This window comes from Sylvia atricapilla, chromosome 2 (genome assembly GCF_009819655.1).
Source record: "Sylvia atricapilla isolate bSylAtr1 chromosome 2, bSylAtr1.pri, whole genome shotgun sequence".
NCBI classification, from domain to species: domain Eukaryota; kingdom Metazoa; phylum Chordata; class Aves; order Passeriformes; family Sylviidae; genus Sylvia; species Sylvia atricapilla.
The window spans coordinates 49,747,038-49,763,282 of record NC_089141.1 but is presented as its reverse complement, the minus strand read 5'-3'; the positions used below and the strand labels follow the sequence as shown (position 1 = coordinate 49,763,282).

The following is a 16,245-nucleotide window of genomic DNA, read 5'->3' as shown; positions in this document are numbered from 1 at the left end:
GAATGGCTGGCAAGATCAAACAGTACATAACCAATAGTGACGTATATAGCACAGAGGAGAAAAACAAGCCAGACAAAGCAGCAACCCAGCTTTTTTAAGGAAGGATAATGCACATAATGGCCACAAAAGGCCATTAAGTCCAAACTACTCCTCAGCACAGACTAACTGCAAAGACAGGTCACATTTTTCAGGTGTCTGTGCAGTTAGATCTTTCATTTCCCCAGGGATGAATATTTCACAGCCTCTCTATCACAGTGCCTCAGTCTAGCAACTGGTAAACATTTTTCCTAGTCCTAATAGCAGTATTCCATGCTACAACATGCAGCTCTTCCTTTCAATGTGCACCTCCAGAGCAAGTCTGGCTCCAGCTCTTCAGAAACAACAATTTCATTAGTGGATGACAGCAGCAATGCAGAATCACAGAACATTCTCTGTCGGAAGGGACCCACAAGGAACATCTCTTAAGTGAATTCCCCAATACAGGAATCAAACCTGCAACCTTGGCAGTATTAGTACCATGCTCTAACCAACTGAGCTTTGAGACTACTTACCTCCCATTAGTATTCTCTTCTTTAGCCTGAAAAAAATCGGTTCCCTCAACCTCTTCTTGAACATCCTGTGGTCCTGACCTCATTTAACTTGATGGCCTCCCATTAGGTTCACTTCAGCCAGTTAATATCTCTTCTTTGCTAAGTATTCCAAAACTGGACTTAGTAATGAAATTATTCAGGAGAGCAACTTCTTCTTCAGACTGCCTGTATCTTGACATAATAGAGCCTTTTACTCGATCACTTTTAACTCAAGTTGTAAGTTGTAAGTATTTAAGGTAAATATTATCTATATAGGTTATTTTATTTTATTCTTTGGTTCTTGGGGATGTTGGCTGATATGTGGCTTTTTGGACTTAAAGATTTGATCTAGAATGGTCTTGTTACTTCCAAAATGAAGGCCAAAGAAAAATGTTTTTATTATAATAAAAAAGCCAGGTGTCTTTTTCCTTGAGAAGTAGTTTTAATGGTACCTCTGGCCATGTCATTAACATTTTTTTTTCCTGGACCTGACACAGGACCCAGACACTGTGCACAGTTGTTGCCCTCACAAACAGGTATTTACCCATCAAAAAGCCAGAGGTGTGTGTTTGATTTTGTGCATGTTCGCTTGAAATAGTTGTACTCTGTTAACAAAATACACCCCAGCAAGTGGACACCTCTGAATTATACCAGGATGTTCTTGTTGTCTTCATATGCCTTCAGCAGAGATCAGTTCATCAACCCAGATGCAAAACAGAAGAGCTTTATCAAGCCTTATCAATACTCACTGAATTCTCTGGAAGGACTTTGCTTCACTGAGCTTTAGATCATCAGCAGCTTGTTTCACTTCTTCTTGTATCTGTGAAAAACTCTGCATCACACAGCAGAGCAAATCTGAGTTTGTCAGTTAAAGAGTTTCACAGCCCAGCAAAAATATGTTTTCCAAGAAACATGCTAAAAAGCTGTTGTTGATCTTGGCACACAAAGATTGACCCCAAGAAACCTCTTGCTTCCCATCACTTAATGGTAAGGAACAAAAATAGCACAGAGCAAACAACCTTTTGTGGGAAAGGTAAGGCCAAAATTAGCGAAGGATCCACAAAACTTTTTGACACCAAACATAGTTCAGGATGTTGCCTTTCATATCTCTGTCTCACAAATTGCGATGTTATTGTTTCCAGTGGGACTTTAACCGTAATTATGAACAACAAAAGGCAGTGTTGTAGAGATGGCATAAATCTTTGTGAGTTTCTACAGTTGCTGGAAAATTTACTTTGCAGTTGCTCAAGTTTCAGTACAACACAGGAATTTAGACAGGCTGTGTCTAAGTCTTTTTCTTAGAACCCAAAACACCTTTGAATGGATTTCAGAAGGAAGCTATTTCTTTGTTGTTTGTTTCTTTTGCATGAGACTAAGAGATGTGTTCCTTAAGAGTAAAATTACAGGTCTAGGTAGCTATAAAGGATCAAACAGGATCAGTTCAAAATGTTTTCTAACTGAAAGCTGTCTAAAATATACTGCCAGCACTAAAATATACTGTGTTTTACCCAAGACTTTATTCAAAGGAACAGAGAATTTTTGGAAAAGTATTGAGCTGCTGCCCTGCTCAAAGTTACAAGGTTTGCCATCAGAGTCTTAATTTATGAAAGAAAAGCATGTCCACTTTTTTGAAAAGGCATTTCAGTATCTTATATCCAAAGATTTCGAGACAGGAAATGCAGCTTCAAAATCTATAGATAAATATTTAAGATAAAAGCTAATCTTAATCAGTGTATATTTATTATGCATCTGCGCATTAATCATATGCAGTATGAGATATCTATTAATAAATCCTTAAGGGTTTTTTAGAAATGTTATGAGAATTTTAATGAAAGATGTTATTTTTCTAAAAACATTTTTATTTCAGTGCTTTTTGTTTGTCTAAGATGTATTCTCATTTGTTTTATGATATGTATTTTATGATATGTAGGGTTTATTTTAGAAGAAACAATTTTTTAATTAATGTTCAGAAAGGTTTGCTGCAAAAAGAAAAATCACAAATTAATTTTATTTCTTTGAAATAATTTTATCTCATCGATTTCAGTTTCTTTCTTGCTTCAGGCACTCTGGACTTCAGTCAAATGGTTGCAATTGATCAGCTTGCGTGTATAATAATTCACAATGCTTTCCAAAACCTCTTTATGGTGTCTGTCATTCCCAGGGCCTCATGTGGTCTGTAGAATTCCTGCCCTGGATTTATCTATTTCATCCCATTAAAACCATGGGCATTTAATGCAATTTGTCTCTGTCATCTCAGGCTGCTTCAAAATAGGCATGCTGTTATTTCTCTTTTACTGCTCCAATATGTGGGTATAAACAATGCAGCAAGTATTTGAAAGTCTCACCCTCAACTTTTTAATTTAAGTCCTTGATTAATGAGGTGGAAGAGCTTCATAATGTTGATAATTTCCTTGCAAGTGCAATAAATGATAACAGCATGGAATGGATAAGTGAGTGGCTAAGAGGCAGGTGTTAAATCTGGCTGGTGTGAAGAGATAGGAAAGACACAGTTGGAGCAAAGAAACAAACAGAATATAGCAAAGAATATCCAGCTCAAACAGTGAAATCTGCTCTGAGTGGAATTATTTCTGCTAAATACAGGCATCTGGAAGTTAGCCATCTGTTTTAATTAAGCCTGATCCTACATGGCTCACTTTTCAGCCACTGGCAAGACTGACCTACCTGCAGATGACAGGATTATTGTTTCCTCCCAGGGAGCTAAAGAGGGCTTTGGGCAAGAAACTCATCCCCAACCTGACTGTCTAAAAGGCTCTTGCTTTTAGATCTACTTTGGTTTTGGTCTTTGGCTGGTTTTTCTTAGCTGTTTTTACCCAGTACCTGTGTGCAGGCTGGCAGTGTCGCCTCTGTTTCGTTGAGATGTCAGCTTTCTTTCTTCTGAATGTGTAGCTCTGACATGAGCTCTGTCAGTTTGCAGAAGTGTTGCTGCTTTGGCACATTAATGATCAGGCAGTGCCTGGACCCAGTGCCTCTAATAGACAGTCTTGTCACTGCGTGTCTTCTCTTCTGCCGTGTGTTTGGAAATGCCCTAAAGCCTCCTTGCATAATAAAATCAGGTAGTATCCAGCTATCCATAACCAAATAGACAAGTGTACAAGGCCACAGAGATAATTCTGCTCTGATCTCTGGATGTATTTTTCTTTTGAAAAAAAAGTACAACATAGATTTTCCAAGTAATTTCTTGATTCTCCCAGTGAATGTAACAGAAGAAAATTGGCGTGTTGTGTCAGAGCCTGTGGAGGTAAGGGTGGTCTGACTTCTTTCCCTCAGACTCTTGCTTCTTGTAAAAAGATACAGTTCTGTTCTACAAAAAGATTTCAAGACCTCTGGCTGCCGTAAATTAAACCTAAACAACACAGCTAAACCCTGAGGTTTTTTGTTCAGAATACCTTCATCATGTAAGCTCACCAGGCCTTAGAGACATCTTCAGCGTTGCATAATGGCTCTGAGATTTCAGAGTACACTTTTCTGGGATAGCCCTACACTTGGGAGGATTTACAGAACTCAAGGGAGTCCCTTTCTTCCAGCATTCATTTCTCCAGATGAGCCCCACTAAGAATCCCTAGCCATGGAGACCTGGTAGCTGCAAAGACTCTTCACAACTTTCATGGTGAGGTTGCCCTGGAATTGTGAATTTCAGCAATCAACCCTGGGACTTGGTACCAAGATTTGTTTTCAAACATACATGCATGGGCAGCTCTTCTCTGCATACATGGGCTGGGCATCTTTCACAAATGTATCCATCTATCCATCTAAGTGAAGCTTCAAGTTCTCTGGACTGACATAGGATCTCAGTGACTGGATTTTTGCATTGAGTTTGTACTTAGGTGCTTCAGCTGGCAAGAGCAAACTATCACATCTCCATTACAGTCAGCAAAAATATGGGACTTCTAGTTTTTCATTACTATTTGCTTGAAAAGACCGTGCATCAGGATGAACATAAAGGTTTTCTTGAACCAAGAAAATAATTAAAACCACCACCTTTACTATGTTAAAGTATACTCAGAACTTTCAGCTGCCAGATGACTTCCAAATTGCTTGGATTAATTGTGTTTCTAATTCAAAATGGTCAAATTTACAACACCCATGTACTCTTTTCCACTATTTTATAATAGATCAGTATTTCTCTGCTAATGTCAACTTTAAAATTAAGTTCATTTTCTGAAACCCAGGAAATGCTTGGAAAATCATTCTGGCTTTTTACTCACAAAACACATCAAGGGCAGCAGCATTAGTCAGCATTTCTTCTTCAATCTGTTCATAATACCTTTATATTTTAGGCAGTGCTGTCAAAGCATACAATACTGAGAAACAGTCTTACAGAGAACAGCCCCATTGCAGTTTGTGTCAGTTCACATCTTTGGCTGGTTGTGAACCATAGAATATCTTGGCAGAAGACTTCAATTAACCTAAAGCCTCTTGTTAAAGCATTAATCATATTTTGCATTCCAACCTATTACTGCTGTCTTTTCAAAGCATATTTTAAAGAGAATTATTAACTATGATGCGTTACAAAAAAAGTTTATTTCATTCTATGTATGTGTGTATTGATTTCTGCAAAGCCTTTTTATTTGGGGATGTCCTGTCAATGCAGCTGTTTGCTTTCTGTGCCATAGCAGTCTTGTCAGTGTTAAGTGAAAATTTCTTAAACAAAAAAGTGCAAGGCACTGTTCTGTGACACTGAGACTTAGAGGCCATAGCTGTATTACACAGACTTCAGCTCAGAGCCTGGAGCTAGGTCTTCTCCTGCAGCACAGGGGTGATTTTTATGTGCTATAATGCTGGTGGAGCAGCAGTGACTGAGAGCAGTGTCTGAAATGTGAAGGGGATATAGCAGCACACAAAATTATGACCTGATGATGGATAGGTCTTAACAAGTTATGCCCTAAAGGTAGTGGAAGAGCAAGCAGGGACATTTGCAAATTCACGGATTGTGTGATGAGGGTTGGAGAGGATTGTGGAGAGAAGGGGGAGGCAGATCTGCTGCCAGCATGTTCATACCTCATGCCACGAGTGGCCAGATCTGTGAAGAGTAAGTGGCTAAGTCATTTCACTGGCTGAAATGGGCAGGCATGTAGGAGCCTGCCCTAGTAGCCTTGGGGAGGCATGTTGCCTTTGTGATGGCTCCTGGGCAGCTGACAACAGTGTAGCAGTGTGTGCTGTTAGAAGACATTGACCGCTGCTATACAATCATGTTCAGCTGTTCTATATCACTGTTACTCAGTGCAATTGATTGCACCTTTAAAATAAGTGCTCACTTCGTAACAGTGCTATATTTTCTTGGTTAGTTTTATCTCATACACTACAGATAGAGTTGCCATCAACCTATCTATGCTGTTATAGGCAGTAAAATGGCCTATCCCACTTCCTGACTATGTGTTGCCAGTGAGGTCCTTCCTTGGAGTATTACCCCAGGTCTGCAGAATGCTGAAATGGTGATGGTGTCATGGCTGAAAATTAATCCTATGAAAATAAAAATTGCTGCATCAATCAGATGATTTAGGTACTCCTCAAGCTTGTCATTACTGGTAATGGCACACAGAAACAAGATGGGGCCATATGTCTGAGGTTTGATAGTGAAGTTAATGAGGAAGAGAACTTTTCCTTTTGAAAGCAATCAGGAGACAGAAAAAACAAACCAACAAAATTAAATCATAGTAAGTCAAAAACCTACCTGGCACAAATGAGAGAAGGCCAGACATTACTTCTTAGGGATCATGTTTGAGGAAAACCACAAGTTTTCCATCCAGTCGACCAAAGACCCATTGAGACAAAATGTTAAGGTTTAAGGAGAATTAAGCTCATACTAAAAAAAAATGCAGAACTCTATAGGCCCCTGCATGAAATCTGTTTATCATTTTTCTAAAAGAGCAGGTGAAAAAAAGGCATGTTTAATTAACTGGATCTCAGCACCAATATGTGAGAGTTTGGCCTTAATTCTGGTAAATTCTGGTGAATTTACCCCTCTAATGAGCAGAAAGTAAGAAATTCCAACAAGAAAATAATTAACTGTGAAAAATTAAAAGCTTTAATGGTATTGTTATCAAAAAATCTCTGTAGATAATAATGTGAAATATGTATCTCAATGTACCATGTTGTCTTATTAGCATATACAGTAATGTGGAGTATCTTCTTCAGAGTGGTTTCAATTTTTATAGCATTAAAGAGTCACCACACAGTTGTCTCTGAAGCTGTTAAACCAAGTTCATATCAAGACAACTTGCCAGATTTCTCACTTGCATTGACTATTTCTGTTTCACTGTGTCTAGCACAATGTGTGCTCTGCACACCTGAAAATGGTTTCAGTTCCTTCATGTCCCAAAGGAAGGTGTCAACAAAAGACTTTCTTCTGGAGATACTACTCTTTCATATGGAAAAGAGAGACTTTAGTTCAGCATTGACAATAACAATAGAAATTCTCTTCCTTTTTGTGTGGGTTCCAATCAAAATTTTGTTGCATTGAGTTCTGCAGTCATAAATTTTCCCGTCCTGAAATACATTGCATCAGATGCCAGGGACTGAGTTTACACTGATAACTTATTTTAAGACCCCTTTTATACTTTTAGGATACAATGAGAAAGAGATTAAAGAAAACCAAAGAAATTGTTCTTGTATAAGCAGATTTGGGGAGGGGGTTGTTGGATTTTGTGTGACAAATTTGTTTCAGAAACAGCAGAAAGATGAAATTTCACCTAATGAGATATCTAATTTAGAACACTTATCCACCTCTCCTTTACACTTGATGTAAGGAGAATCAATCTATTATGAGTTAAGTGTCTAGAATAGTCACAGCCTTTTTTAACTTAATATTCATGCCTAATGAATTATATTCTATTATTATTACAGGTTTTATCTGGGGCGAAATTAAACAGATGTGGGACGGTGGACTACAGGACTACATTCACGACTGGTGGAACCTGATGGATTTTGTAATGAACTCCTTGTACTTGGCAACAATCTCCTTGAAAATTGTTGCATTTTCAAAGGTAAACTAAAAAAAAAAAATCAGCAACATTTTTAAAATTAATTAAATCAGGCTTCTTCAGTCTTCCTTCTGTGTTTGGAGGTCCCGAGGCTTAGCAATGCAAGAGACGTATGATGTGGTCTGTGAATCTTCTGCAGCAATGACAAGAAACTAGACAAGTATAAGAACAAACAAAATATTAGGTTTTATGCTTTTTTCTTCTTGGTCCATGCAACCTTTTCTTATTTTTTCCTGAACTGTCATGAGATAAATTTCTTGAGAAATGAAAATTACCTGTAATATTTTATACTGTTTGCATTTTATGTTAATATTTGATTTTTTTAAGTGAGAAATTATTGCCCATTAGACAACTTTACACAACTTTCAGAGAGGTCTACTGGCAAAATATGTAGTCAAAATTTGTGGGGAAAACTAAAGAGCAAGATTTTAATTTCTTTTAAAAATGTATTATAAGTGCAACCTGAAAAAGTAAAACTGAAGGGAATAAAATGGTCAGTTGAGGCTGGGTATGTTCATTTTTACATTCTTTTCATGGACTTGAATAGTCTTGTGTTTCCACTATTTCAAGTATCTTCCAGCAGAACAAACCTTCTTTTCAAAGGTGTAGAACATGCTCTGTGAACATTTTGTATGTATTCCACATGAATACATAATATGATAGAAATTCCTCATAAAATGAGATATTTTGAGAAAAAAATGGTCTCAGGTGTAGGAAAACCACATATGAAAAGAAATCGTCACCCAAGTAAGGATAAGACCATTTTTACTGGCCACTGGGATCAGCATTGTACTTCTGCTTTCTCAAGTTTGCTGCTGGCAGAGATAATTTACAGCTGCAGTGGTACCACTGTGTAGGCATGGAAGGAGAGTCCCTCCTCTGCCAAGATGCTTTTGACTAGGCGGAGGAGAAAGTCATCAAGTAGCAAGTTATGACTTCCCCTCCTCAAACAGCAGCTGTTCTTGCTGCAGCCCTGCCACAGGTATAGAGGAATTTAGGAACTGTCATTTGTATTATCTTGTGTCTGTTTATGAGGGTCCATATGTCAGCCACTCAGAAACAGGGATGAACAAAGACCTGGGATGTGTTGTCACATCAGCCTTCTTTGACAAAAGGTTTCTGACATGCTGGATCTCTGGCTGCAAACCTTTGGAAGTCTTCTCACTCAAAGAAATTTGGAACCTGAAAGATGAAGGTGCTCCAAAGAGTGGTGAGCTGTCACTTAAAAGCTAATGAAATTTCTTTTTACAGACAAAGGTGCCTTATCATAAAGTGACTAGAAAATAAACAGTCATTTCACTGTCCCTTGTAACAAAGCACACAGTTCATTAAAATCGATGTTTCCAAAGCATTGGAGGTGGCCAATTATTCACTTCAGAATAATACTAATTAGAAGACATTATAATCCTTTCATCTCCCAAATGGCTTCTGCTTGCAGTAATCGGATTCCAAGGTGACAGTATCTGGGATAACGTGAATTCATTACTCCCCAAATTAGTGCTTACGTTTTAATTATAATGAATACTGTTCTTAAAAAAGCTGTGCTAGTCAACTGAAACACATGATGAAGTAATGAACAGAGGAATACAAGTGTGATTTAATACCCTGCCACATTCCTTCATATGCCTGCAGCAGAAATACTTTCCACCATGCCAGATGAGATTGAGAGGACGCCAAATGTAACCAATATGTTTTAATGTAAAGCTTTAGTTTTCTTTTCCTAAGCATTGTGAGTCAGGTTTTTCTAAGTTACAGTTCTTCTGTCTTGATTGAACCAAATATATAAGGTCAGTTGTTTGATTAATTCTATCTTCTATGGATCATTTCCAGCCACCTAAGACAACACTTTAACCAACTCCCTTGAATAAAATGAGTGTCCACATGCTACTGTCCTCTGTGATAAAAATTCCCAGAGCAAAATATAGTGTTTATTGCCTGTTTAAGGCTCTCTGACTGATGCAAGTAGTTAAGTAGATGGATATTATCTAGAGTAGCTGATAGGGTACTGTAAAATTCACTGAAGTGTATAATTTCAGGATGAGAGAACTGCTAAAATAAGTCAAAGTTACTGGTTTCATTGCCAGTATACAAATAAAATAAGGACCTCCTATAATTTTTGATGGCCTATATTGTGGGTTTTTTTGTTTCTGCATCTATATGTTAGGTCTTCCTAAATTATCCAGTATATCCACTGAAAATGCTCTCTCCTCCATAAAGATATCATTATATATAGTACATTGAGACAGTTTTTGTAAAATACAAGATGACAGATTTTAAGCAACACATTTGTTTTTATGGAGCACTTTAGGTAGAAATCATTCAGTGTTAAGAAAAAATTGTTCCTTTTATGATTTTGAATATAATCTATTTTGTTCTGATGTGTAAAGTTAAGTGCAGTGTCACCATGTGTGCAGAACCTGCTTGCTTTATCCTAAATACTTGTTAAATCTGAGCATTGGACCTAGTGCTGCTTGTTTTCAATTCTGCTAGAAATCACATACGATTTCATATTGCTGATAATGTGCCTCAGCCACTGACATGAAGATCTAGTAAGGAAACAAATTCCTGTTCAGGGGAAGAACTCTGAAAAGTAGCTAAAGTACATTATTTCTCTCAACATTTACTTGCTTAATGATCACTGTGTCAGGTCTACTTTGTTCAGGAGTAAATAAGGTTATACATCTCCCCTGCCACCAGTTCTGCAGAAGCTAACATCTTCTTACATGTTTGCATTGTAAAATGGTTTCGATTGCTATTTTACCAGATTCACAGACTAAATGTTCATTTACATAGGAGGATTAACACCTCTCCACCCCTGAGAAATTATGGACTCAATTCCTAAGTGTAATTACCATTTTAAAGCTCTCTGCTAGGCTGTCCCTCTGTCCCTTTCCAACTGCTGCTTTTAAATTCCACATAATGAATGCAAAGATTGGTACATACATTTTAAAATAGGAAGAGTTCACATTTACATATGACTTTTCAGGAAAGGATTTAAAGTACTTTTCCTGAAATGGATATTATTTAACTTGTCTCTTTGTGACCTTGAACAATGGGGTCACCTTAGACTGAGGTCCAACAGCCCATTAAACATTCAGGTAGCCTGATCTACATGTCTGTTTGATCTCTTGTGGTGCTTCCAAAAGATTGAGAGTTCATGTCTTTTGTTTTAATGGGAAAACAGTGATCACTCAGCTTTTTTTTTCTCGCAAATGGTTCAGATACTGAATTTGCATTTTAATCCCTTTGAGTAAGGATCAAGAATTATTATCTTGCATTCTCTGGCTGTTATCACAAAATGTTTCAATTTGCCTTGAAACTCTACTGTTTATATGCTGCTCAATTTGTTTTCTGCTTTTTTTTGTAATAGGTGTTATTTAATCAAATTAAGTGATGGTTGGCTTTCTTACATGTCAAAACTTGGTGTTTGCATTTCCAGGGGGGACAGAAATTCATCAGGGTCGCCAAATAGAGGGCTGCAGACTATCAACACCATTTAGTTGATTTACAGTTTGATTTACAGCAAATTCAGTGTTGCTATGCTTTCTCTTACCGTTTTTCACTCCCTAAAACACTATTAATTTATTTATCATGTGTAGAACAGAAGGACTTCAACGAACACTAGTGAGTGAAAAAATACTTCAATTCTCCATGGTTTGGCTCTAAGATACATTTTTTATTCTTTTTCATTGTTCCTGGTTTTAGTATACCTAGTCATTTAGCTAGTCTTCTGTATTTTCCTTTTCAGATGAAAGCTGCTTTGTTCTCTAGGTTTTTCTTTAATATTTCCAGATTCCTTTTCAGCATCCTCTGCTCTAGTTAGTGGAATAATTAGGGATTTGTTGTTAGAGACCTCTTGTACTCATTATTTTCTTTATAATATTTACTGTCTTCTTGAGTTAGTATATTTCACAGGCAATTTCCAAACTTATCTCTCAGGCCTTCACCTTTCTCAGGGTTTTTTGCCAAGTATTTCCAGTCTCCTAAATTATGTTTCTTCAACACTTACATAACAGCCATCACTCTTTGCTTATGACTGTGACACCTCTTGAATTCTATCCAAACAGGCAGGAAGCACTTGGGCCCAAAAAAGGAAGAGTCTGTATGATGAAATATCACAATCGTGGCTTTAATTTCCCTTTTACAAATAAAAGGTCGTTTGATCTTTTCTGAATGTTTGAAAAAATCATTCTTGTGTCTTTTTCCAGGACATCATAGACAAAGTTGGTTTTTTCCCCACCTTTCTGGTTAACATCATTTCTTCTAGAAAAAGTGACACTGGATGTGTGTTACTAGACTACAGCTGTAAGTCAGTCTATCCCCTTCCCCAACAATCAATGAGAAAATGAGAAAGTTAAAGAGCAACTCACCTGTGGGGGAGTGCTTTCCCTACTACTCTAGAAATTCTCATTTCTCCTTGCTGACTGTAAAAGCAGGTGGCAGAGTGCAGATATGGCTATCCACACCTGACTTGTTAAACTTGATTCTTGTTGTCTTGGTATAACATGTGCTATGCTTATTCAATGTTCTGTAGTTCCATGTGTTTCTCAGAAGGGTATTTCCTTAGATGTCTCCCAACTCCCCCCCATCTGTAACTTCCCTGAAATCTGCCACTATTTGCCCTCATTTAAAGTATGTCTGCAATTGGATGCTTTTGATTCTCTACCAAAAACTACATCTCTTCCGGGTTTCATATATGTTCTATACATTTCTCCATGACTGTATTTTACTTTATTGCCCCAAAACACCTTGTGTACTTTTCCCTAATTTGAGTGTCTACTGCACTGTTCAGTACCAATCCTTGCTTGTACAGACAGTTATTCCTACTTATTTAATACGTGCAAGTTTTCAGCTGTGAGGGTTGTAAAGTGCCATGAGAATTTGCAGTAATGTGCTGTAAAATATTATTCAAAGAAAAACATTATAGGAATCATGCTGAGGAATTCTCAGCTCTCTCTTCTAAAAAACACTGAAAATATTTTCTTCTGTTTTTTCTTCTTGTTTTATCTCTTAGGTATTGTCTCTGGTAACTAAATTCTGTTTTCTACTGCCTGTTTGTCATCACTGATCTTGAATCAATCAGAACTGGATTAAAGGGCCATAGTAGATGGGGCAGATGAGCATAATCATTAGGGAGAGGTAGTCTAATGGAGAGAAGACTAATCTATGATTCCAGCAGGTCTAGATTTAATTCACTGCTCTGTAGAAAATAAATATCACAGGTGAACAAAATACAAGGCTGAGCAATTCTTAATGTTTTAATGGGATATTTTTCAGTTTTGCAGTTCTCATCCCCAAATCCACAAACCTGTCAGCTGCTATGGCTGCTTGTATATGAGTAAATGGCATTGTGCCAGGGATTGCTGTCAGGCACTGTGACAGTTTCACATGCACTACCATTTGGTTAGAGAAACCCTGGTGTGGGGCCTGTGCTAACTATTAGCATCCAAAATAATGCCCAGTTCCCTTTCACAGTTTGGATTTTAGAATTACAGAATCATAGAATGGTGTGGGTTGGAAAGGACCTTTAAAGGTCATGGAACCCAGTGCCTCTGCAATAAGCACAGACATCTTCAACTAGATCAGGCTGCTCAGAGCCTCATCCAGCCTGACCTTGAATGTCTCCAGGAATAGGTTGTCTACCACTTCTCTGGGCAACCTGTTCCAGTGTTTCACCACTCTCATCATAAAAAAAATATTCCTTATATCTAGTCCAAATCTACCCTTTTTCAGTTTAATTGCTCACTGGTATTGCTACAAGCCTTAGTAAAAAGTCTATCTCCATCTTTGCTATGGGGCCCTTTCAGGTACTGGAAGGCCACAAGATCTTCCCAAAATCATCTTTTCTCCACACTGAATAACCCAAACTCTTCTAGCCTTTCCTCAGAAGAGAGGTGCTCCATCTTTGTGACCATTTTTACTGTACATCTCTGGACCAGCTCCAATAGTCCATGTCTTTCCTGTACTGAGGATGCCGGAGCTTCATACAATACTCCAGGTAGAGTCTCACCAGAGTGGAGTAGAGGGACAGAAACTCCTCCCTTGGCCTTCTGGCCACACTTCTGGTATAGTCCAGGATATAGCTGGCTTTCTGGGATGTGAGCATGCATCTACCAGCATTTCAAGTCCATCTCCTCACCATCCCTTCATTCCCCTGACTGCCCTGACCAAGGTGCAATGCCTTGCACTTGTTAAACCCCATGGTGTTCCCATAGGGCCACTTCTTGAGCTTGTCCCAGTCCCTCTGGATGGCATCCTGTCCTTCAGGGGTGTCAACAACACCACTCAGCTTGGTGTTATCTGTAAACATGCTGGCTGTGTACTCAATCCCTTTGTCTATGTCATTAATGAAGATGTTTAACAGTCCCAGTCTCTGTACAGATCCCCGAGGAATGCTACTTGTAACTGACATCCATTTGGACATCAAGCTGTTGATCATCTCTCTATGGATGCACTTATCCAGCCAGTTCTCTATTCACTGAACAGTCCACCTATCAAATCCAGCAGTTTAGAGAGAAGGATGTTGCAAGGGACCGTGTCAGAAGCCTTAAACAAGTCCAGAGAGATGACACAAGCCCTTCCCTTGTCCACTGATGCAGTCACTCCATCATAGAAGGCCACTAGGTTGGTCAGGAAGGACTTTCCCTTGGTGACATTGTGCTGGTGCTTCAAATCACCTCTCTGTCCTCCACGTGCCTTAGCACAGCTTCCAGGAGGATCTGCTCCATGGCCTTCCCAGTCACAGAAGGGAGGCTGTTGGGAGGCTGACAGGTTAGTTGTTCCCAAGGTTTTAATTTGTCCCCTTTTTCAAAATGGATACAATGTTTCCCTCTTTCCAGTCACTGGGGACTTCACCTGACTGACAGGAGTTTTTAAATTTGATAGACAGTGACTTGGAAACTACATCAGCCAGTTTCTTTAGGATTCTGGGATTCATCTGATCAGGTAGGTCCTACAGACTTAATGTATGTTCAAGTTACTCAAGTGTTCCAGAACCACTCTGAGACTGACCACCTTCTTTGCTGGGCAAGTGTGGTGAAATGCTGTGATCCCTGTTTATGTTGTGTCATCTGGCCCCAGTGACACATGGAGTCCCTTTCCTTACTGCTCGGGGAATGCCCAGCAGCTCTGAAGGTGCACCTGTGTGGTCTAGAGTAGGTAAACAGAGACAACATGATAGTCCCTCTTTGAAATCTGCTTTATATTATATTCTATTATCCCCTTTTTAGAGGGCTTCCTAGCATAGATTCTGTCCTCTGATATGTTCTATAAAACAGATTAATGAGACCAAATAAATAATAATGAGTCTGCCACACTAGTTAAGCCTCAATTCAAATATCTTTCATCTTCAAGAATTTTTTTTGGTAGAGCTGGAACAGAAGTCACTGTTTCAGGCGTCTTTGATAATTAGACACATAAGCAGTTTGCCATGGTTCATTAATAAACATCTTTTTCATCATTGGTCCAGTATTAGTGATTAAGTGATATACTTACTCGGTGATTGAATGTTTTCTTCCTACTTGCCAGAGTTTTTGTGGGTTTCTATCCATCACTGTCAGCCCTGCACTTTTCTTCAAAGAAATAATTTACCTGCTTGTACAGCTGGAAATTTCTGCAATTCTAAAAAGCAAGGTGCTCAAAACTGTTTATTTCACAGTGTCAGAACGTTTAAACTGTGAAATTTTTGCTAGTGTTAAAATTTATTGTGATATCTGCAAATTAATTGAGCAGCTTATAAAGAAACTGATATGCTTGTTTATGCATCAAAATAGAAGAGTAATTTCTTCCCTTCTGCTTGTTTTCAGTATAGTGGGTTAGTTCCACGGGAGAGCTGGGACATGTGGCATCCAACCCTGGTGGCTGAGGCCCTGTTTGCAATCGCAAACATCTTTAGCTCCCTGCGCTTGATCTCATTATTCACTGCAAATTCTCACCTGGGACCTCTGCAGATATCTCTAGGAAGAATGTTGCTGGATATTTTGAAGTTTCTCTTCATATACTGCCTTGTGCTGCTCGCTTTTGCAAATGGATTGAACCAGCTCTACTTCTACTATGAGACAAATGAACCTGGCAACTGCAAAGGAATAAGATGTGAAAAGCAGAATAATGCATTTTCAACGTAAGTAGCTATTTTTTTCTATCGTCCTTCTCTCCCCAAATATTTTATACACTTAGATGCTGTTTACAGAAAAGAAGCTCCATTTTCTGTTGTGATTACAGTGGTGTCCTGGTGAACATCTAATATTACCCTAATAATAATTAAAAAAAAATTAACATTTCATCATTCTAATAATGTTTACCTCATACAACAGTGAAGTCTGTACTCTTCAAGATATTATAAAAGATAAAAGGTAAAATAGAAATAAGAGTAAGATAAATGAGATTAGAAGTTGCATAAGGTCACCAGTTAAGACCTTGCTCACTCAAGCAGCTGTCACTCTGCATTTCTTCATGTTTACCTGTGGGCATTAAATAACTCTGGTGTTCTAAAACATGAAGATTCATTGCACATGTGATAGGCTGTAAAAAAACCCATGCAGTCCAAAATTCTACTGACTCTACTCTGTACAGTCAAATTTCTAATTTCTGTTGTAAACGGTTTCTTTTTCTTTCACTTTAAAATCAATTTTACTTCATTATAGTTTTTAGTTCGTCTGTAGTACCAAAACACTACC

General features: G+C 38.2%; 1 protein-coding gene across 1 annotated transcript in view; it reads left to right on the top strand.

The window, feature by feature from the left end:
* TRPC4 (transient receptor potential cation channel subfamily C member 4) overlaps positions 1-16,245 on the top strand; it is a 131,249-nt gene that overhangs the window by 98,894 nt on the left and 16,110 nt on the right. Inside the window, exons 5-6 of the mRNA XM_066313204.1 lie at positions 7,434-7,573; positions 15,376-15,689. Coding sequence (XP_066169301.1) covers positions 7,434-7,573; positions 15,376-15,689 — 454 coding nt within the window. The remainder of the gene's footprint in view (positions 1-7,433; positions 7,574-15,375; positions 15,690-16,245) is intronic.